The sequence below is a fragment of the Austrofundulus limnaeus genome, unplaced genomic scaffold (assembly GCF_001266775.1).
Source record: "Austrofundulus limnaeus strain Quisiro unplaced genomic scaffold, Austrofundulus_limnaeus-1.0 Scaffold348, whole genome shotgun sequence".
NCBI lineage: Eukaryota > Metazoa > Chordata > Actinopteri > Cyprinodontiformes > Rivulidae > Austrofundulus > Austrofundulus limnaeus.
This window is the reverse complement of record NW_013952750.1, coordinates 104,231-111,649: the sequence shown is the minus strand read 5'-3', so window position 1 is coordinate 111,649 and position 7,419 is coordinate 104,231. Positions and strand designations below refer to the sequence as shown.

At 35.5% G+C, this 7,419-nt stretch overlaps 1 protein-coding gene across 1 annotated transcript in view; it reads left to right on the top strand.

Annotated features, from left to right (window-relative positions):
• The window catches only part of LOC106527895 (collagen alpha-1(XIV) chain), a gene marked incomplete in the record, with an annotated part of 186,287 nt that overhangs the window by 157,138 nt on the left and 21,730 nt on the right, over nucleotides 1-7,419 (top strand). Inside the window, 2 exon segments of the mRNA XM_014022903.1 lie at nucleotides 4,147-4,200; nucleotides 4,330-4,401. Of these exon segments, the coding sequence (XP_013878357.1) occupies nucleotides 4,147-4,200; nucleotides 4,330-4,401 (126 nt within the window).

The following is a 7,419-nucleotide window of genomic DNA, read 5'->3' as shown; positions in this document are numbered from 1 at the left end:
GTGTACCTTTGAACAGTTAAAATCAAAAACATACTCATATATGAATAAGTTGTTCAGAGTGATTTGATCTGACTCCAACAATATCTGTATCTCTCACAAAGAGACAGAAAAAAAAACACAACTGCTGCTCAAAATTATCTTGTGGCCATGCATTTATTTATTAAAATTCACCATTATTTTGTGTCAGCGTGTGACATACCTTGTGTGATGTTGGAAAGTAGGCAAGAACCCAGTGGCTTCACCAGTTCTGTCAATATTAAAATAATCCAATCAGGGTGTTGTTGTTGTTGTTGTTGCTGTTGCTGTTGCTGTTGTTGTTTAATCACAATCTTTTTATCCACAGATCTTAAGCAGACACTAGTTCCTGTGAATAAATCAAAGTCAGTGAAAACAGTAATAAAAGCAGTGCAAAGTGAGGCGTTCACACTTTCAGTTTATTCTGTAGGATGAAGTGGGAATGCTGTTTATTTCTCAGGTGTTTAACATTTGTTTAATTGAAATGAAACTGCCTAATGCACCAAATGCTTTTAAACATAAGTCAATGCAGTGATTCACGGACAATCACTAAAAATCTAAACTCCAAATGACTTCTAGTTTTGTATCATTGTGGGGAAAACCACTCATCTCATCCTGCTTAAGCTGTTTTTATTCAAGCCATTATTGAGCGGTTTAGTAGTGTAGATAAAACAATTCATCCATTATGTTTTTGTGATCAGAAGGAAATCTTCAAAAACAGTCTCTAAATGTGGGACACAATAAATTGGCATAGTTACTGTTATGAAGTTTGTGAGTTTAAACCTTTATCTCCTCCTTCATTCCTACAGAAAGTGATCTTTGCATATCTGAATCACCTAACAGTTGGTTTTTATTTGTTTTGCTGTATAAATGAATGATAGTCACAGAAAACACAAAACTCTTACCACTATAGTCATTTATATTTATTTAGTTAAATTTCCAATCAGGGAGCAATATTATCTCTGCAACGTTATCTCCACGTGTAAATTCAGAATTTAAATAGACTAATATTAATAATATCTCCAATCAGTGCACTGATTGTTGAGTAGGACAGAGTTGAGCAGCAAAGACTGGAAAAAGTAATTTCGTCATTTATTATCAACGCTCTTTTGACAATAATATAAAATGTCAATTAAAACCAGTTGAGCTGTAGTTACAGATGGGAAAAAGTTTTATTTCATGTTTCATTGTAAACATGTGTGATATTTACAGCACAAAAAATAGATTTTTATTGATTCACAGTAAAACTGTCTCAGGTTTTTTTCTGGTCCATTGGTAATACACAATGAACGAAGCTTATTTTTCCCTTTATAAAGTTATACATTATTCAAACCAAACACAGCAAAGCTTGAAGAAAAGGTACTGCAGCAGCTGAAACAACAGTAACGTTGTTGGTTTTTTTATTTGTTCACATGACCATAAAACACAAAGCTATAAATCTTGATGATGTCTTTGATTTTATTAGACGTTTATTTCAGCCCAGGACTTGGCTGAAAAGATCCRAACTCTCCTCAAGATCCACTCTCGTAAAAGACGATCTGACAGGTCGATGCCGTCATTGTGGTGCTCACATTTTTATTATTATAAGGGATTAATGCCTCCATAAAAATTGCCCAAAACCAGAATTAACTGCATGTCACAGCCTTTTGTATCGGAAGTTTAAAAGGTATAAATTATCAAGAAATGTGACAGAGGGTTTGCTCTCTGTTTCTGGATATTTGTAAATCATACAAAAATCTAATGAAATGCTGCTTTGATCAGCAATAAAGTTTTGACTAAATAAGACGGGAGACTAAATTTTTACTTTTGGACAGGCTTTTTTTATGCTACTTCTGGACCATGATTCATTCGAATATAAATCAAGCTCATGGGATTTATCTGTACTGTTTCAGAAACCAGCTACATAAGAAAGAAATACTTTTTGTTTTTAACTTCGCTAAAAGCCTGTCACAGCTTGCTCACAACCTGATACAGCCTGGTCAGGTCACAAATCCATCAGTCGTGTGTATTTTTACATTTTTACACAATAAAAATGTGTTTTTTATGCACATTTTTATTTTTAAGTTTTGCATTAGAAAAGGTTGATGGAAACGGCAAAATTCGAAAAACCATCAGTTTTGCAAAAAGTTTTTACGCTTGCTTGAGATGGTTTTTGGATTTTACGAAAAAGAGTTGATGCATAAAAGAGGAGATGGAATCATTTGTTGAATAAGTTCAGACGTAGTGAACATTTAGCTCACGATCGATCAGCTGTTCCCACTGTTCCTGGATATTCCCATAACGTGAAGAGAAGTGCATTATTTCTCTACATCTCAGGACAGCATGTAACATCACAAGTACTAGTTGATGTGACAGAATAATTATAACTTGCCTGAAAAACAACGTACTCCTGAAAACTTCTCTCCATTGTCTCCAGATGTGTGGTCCCTGATAGTTTRCAACTWCTACTTCCTGTTTATTACAGCCATTCRTAACGTCAACGTCTGTTGAAATTACACTTTGTATAGATTGATTTGCTCCAAGCCAGTAGATGGAAACACGCCTGATTCACTTTTATTTTGTTTTTATCTTTTTTTTTGGGACATTTTAAAAGTTCGCTCAAACTTTACATTGCAGTTTTTATGGAAGCAAAACTATGGAAACAAATAACCATTCACACTCACCTAGAGGCAATTTAAAGCWACCAGTTAACTTAACATGCATGTTTTTATGGTGTGTGGGAGKAAAACCTGGAGAGAACCCACATGTGCATGGAGAGAACATGCAAACCACCCAGAAAGGCTCCAGGCCAGGAGATGATCCTAAAACCTTTTTTTTTTTTTTGCTGGAAGGTGACAGCCCCACTGTGTAACCAACAGAAAATATTGTTGCAAAACTAAAATAAAAAGGTGAATTCTAGGAAGGATGATGCAGTTTTTCATGTCAGGCATTTGATGAATGATTTTCTCATTTAAAAATAAGAAACCACTATTCTTCAATCATGGTTCATGGTTCTATGATAATTTATTATTTTCTATAATACTTAAATTAAAAGTTGTGCTTTTAATTATTTACTTTTAAAATACTTGATTAGTGAATATATTATATCATATACAACATTAGGCTGACTCCTATGAAACCAAATATTTAGTTACTGCTGTAGGATTATTGTGTGCTTTCTGATTAGTGATTTTGTTGATGGTTGACAGGATTTTCTATAAACATGTTTGATACCAGTGAGTGTAATGGTCTTCAGAAATGTGTTTATGAGTTAATGAAGGGAAAATAATCTAAGATTAAAAGAAAAAATCATGTTTTTAAATCCCTGTGTTTGTTGTTTGTGATGGATGCTGTATTAGTGAGCACTGTTTGAGAGTGAAGGGTTGCATGRGGATTTATTCAAGTAGGATGTTGCCAACCACAAGAGGAAAAAAACTGCAAAACTGAAACCTTTTTGACAAAAATAATTGTGTTTTTCTCAAACTCATTTGATTGTTTATTCAAATACTTAGTTTCCTTCCAAAGGCTGACTCAAAGATGGTGCTCATTGTCCATATTGAAAGTCAATCAGCAAAACGTTGAAGACGTAACCTAACATTAATAGATTAACTGGACTTTAATTTAAGCCGTTTTCCAGTAATCTAATGCTGCTTTCTGCTTCCAAACTCTGCTTCAGGATTTGTCCAGTTAAAGTCGCCCATAAATGTTGCTCCAACCAAACCATCACAAGATTATACATGATGGTAATATAAATCCTTTAACCTGACATCTGGCCTGCAGACCTGCCAAYATATGTCATTATGAAAGCTGCAGCTTCGTTTGAGGAATTTTTACCGTTRTTACAGCATCAAAGAGATTCTTTGAAGTGGTTGACAGGATTTTAAATACCAACCAAAAGTTTAAAAAAATATGATTGTGTAAAACTTGAGTCAAAGAAAATTTCCCTGGTTTTTATAATTTGTCAGAAATTACAAATTAAATCAAACGGAGGTTTAGATTTAAGGTTTTTAGTGCAGATGATGATGGCAGAGCAGAAGGTTTTCTTCAGCTGATTGTATTATAGCTGGTTTTGAAAGTAATATGTCCACGTCAGTGTCATCTGTACCCCTCCATACATCACCTCTTTGTGATATTTCACTGTCGTTGTTTCAGGGTCAGCCCGGTAACAGTGGACCTCAAGGACGACAGGGACCCCCAGGACCTATTGTATGTCAGGTTTTTTTTTTTACTTATACTGTATACTGTATATGTATATATATTGGGATTGRTGTTTTTTTTAAATCTAGAAACCCTTTCTGTTCTGCCTTCAGCCAGCTTCTGTCTATTTTCTCTCAGGGAGTCCCAGGAGCTCCAGGTGCTCCAGGACCAGGTGGATCCTCAGGGCATCCAGGAGATCAGGGACTTCCTGTGAGTCACAATGTCCAGTTCTTTCACTTCTAACAAACTGCTTTTATTTTTAGAGACTTGTTCCGACCTGCGATTTCACTGTCATTGTTGCAGTAATGATGCTTCATCCAGCCATTGTCTTCGCACGCGTTTGTGTTTTCGAGTCGCGGGGTTCCCTGGTACCCATATCCATCAGTCGCTGTGCGAGAGAAAACACGGGAAAACACTCTGGACAGGTCACAAGTCCATCACAGGGCCACACGTAGAAAGATCCTGTGCAGATTATGTGTTGGATCCCAGTCTCAGCAGCTACCACATCCAGGCAGATGTTCTTCAAGTTTTAAAAATTCTGTTTTATGGCTCATGAGCTATTTTAGTAATGCATACACACAAACACACGAGCAAAAAACATTATCATCAGTCTTCTCCTTTCAGTGACAGACATTAGTTAGTTTGCACAAACAGGAAATTATAACTGAAAACAACCAATATAGTAACTCAGCTTTCCCTCCAAAACTCTTTGCTTTTTGCTTTCCAAGAAAAGAAATGAGAGGAATTTAAGTGAAGAAGACAACACAGACAGGAGACGGAGCTGAGATTTAAAGTATGTGTAACAGTGACCATAACAGATGATGCTGTGATGTTGGTGACAGCTAATCTAGTCTGGGGTCAGCTCTCCACACCAGAGGCAAGTTTGGCTCGGAGAGTCGATCTATAAATCATTTATGTCCTCCCCGGCTCAAATACATTCACGAAGACACAAGAAACCAAAAAAAAAAAAGAAGAAGACAGATCAGATCTGCTTTATGTCTGAGACACAGAAAACATCACTGTGAATGTGCACACATGCAGCTTATATCCACAGGGGGTTCAGTCAGCTGACCTCCTCTGAAAATAGTTTCAAACTTCKAAGTAGCATTAAATCATTAAACCAATCCATTTTCCTGCCTCTTGAGACGCAGACAAATTYTCTTCCCTGAAATCGTTGCTTTCATCTGAAGCGGCTGCTGCCCGTTTAATCTGGAGACAAAATGTATCATTTTGCTTTCAACCAGCTTTTGTAACGTAAACCCAAATATCTGACCACTCTGAGAAAACCATCATGGGTTCACACGACCTAAGGCTTCCCAGCACGTACTGCAGCCGTGTCACAGATCTTCAAGTTCTCCTGTGTCTCTGTGCGTGAAACTCAAGCTCTGTGCATCTGGAAATGTTACGCTCCATCCATCAAGATCAGCCTTCGCAAAAATTGTTAGACTTTTATAACAACTACGCCTTATTTAGCCTTCCTTAATCGTTAATAAATGGTTAGTTAACCTTGAAAACAGCATTAAAGTGCCTGTGACATCAATTTTTTGTGATAAATATGAATGTATTTTTCGAAAGATAACATTGATAACATATTGTAAAAAGGATTTCATTCCGCCGAGATGAACAGTTGTTGAGATATTTGCATGTTCAGTAGCAGGAAGTGATGTCAAAGGGGAATATCCGAATGTAAACACAGCATTGCTAAAATGACWAACAGCACAGACTGTAGAGAAGAATCTGATGTTTCTTTAGATTATTTTAATCACTATTATAGAGAGATGAGGAAGAATCATAGTAGAAATAATATTGTTTAAATAAACAAAAACCAGTGAGTTTTCCTTCTCGTAGAGTTCCCCTTTGATGTCACTTCCTGTTTCACTTTAGCTGAGCCAAGTTCAAAAGAAAATATGCCAATTATGTGACATAATGGGTAAAATCATGTGCATTAAGCCAAGTTTCTTAAATATAAATATAGTTTACTCAACGTTTTGTATTTCATGAATATGCATGTCACGGGCATTTTAATAAAGGATGATTCATACTTAATAAGCTGGTAATTAACACAATTATTAATGATTTACACATAAAGGCTAACCACTTCCAAACCCAACTTACTTGTTTACTCATGCTTAATAACTCATGAACTAACCATTCTGTATACCGTGTACATGATAATGCTCATATAAATGTACTTTGTGTTAGACATTAATGATTATAGAACATTTGAATGACTTTACTAATCCTGCAGTGTATCAGTAATTAAGGCAGTTGCCTGTAGTTAATCAAGTATTTTTGAACCACTCTAATGTAAAGATTTATGTTTTATTATATATTTGTTAATGAAGCCTGATTGGCCATAATTTTTCACCTGTGGAAATCATAGTCAGTTCAAACATTCTCTAACCACTAACACATATAACACTTTGTGTAAAAGTACATTTATATGAGTATTTACATACATGTACTGTATGTAGACTAGTTAATTCATGAGTTATTAGGTGTGAATAAACAACATACAGTGATGGATATAGTTCCCCTAAAGCACTAAAGCCCTAATAGGGGAACAAAATTTCTGATTAGTGCTTTAGGGCTTTTGCTAATTTTAGAATCTATAAGTAGATTAACGCTTGCTAAGTTTATAGGCTRAATTTAGAAGCACTAATTGAGGTCTATAAATGTTATTGATCAACGTTAATGTTAACAGTTGAGGGTGAAAGCTGTCAATCATTTTGTTCATGTGTGTCACTTTTCCACCAGGTGACAATATATGAACTCAAAAACAGCTGTGGAATGTCACTGATAAGTCTTAAGAGAGCAACATGGTGATATGTGACTCGTCTGTTGAAGAATGTTCATGGGTTGACTCGGTTATTTTAGTGCTTTAGAATTAGGGGATCTAAATATTTGAGTTAGTGTTTTAGGGCTAGTGGAACTAATTTTTAGATTAGTGCTGCCCACCACTGACAACAAGTATGTTGGTTTTGGACGTAATTAGCCTTCATGCATAAAGCATTAATAAATGTGTTAATTTATAGCTTATTGCGTATAAATGATCCTTAATTAATGAAGTTTTCAAGGTTAACTAGCTATTTATTAATGATTAAGTAAGGCTAAATAAGGTGTAGTTGTTGTAAAGTGTTACCCAAAACTGGGATGACCATAATAGGTTTGTTGAAAATCTCATTTTTACTGTTTGACTGACCCCCCCCCACACACACACACACACAC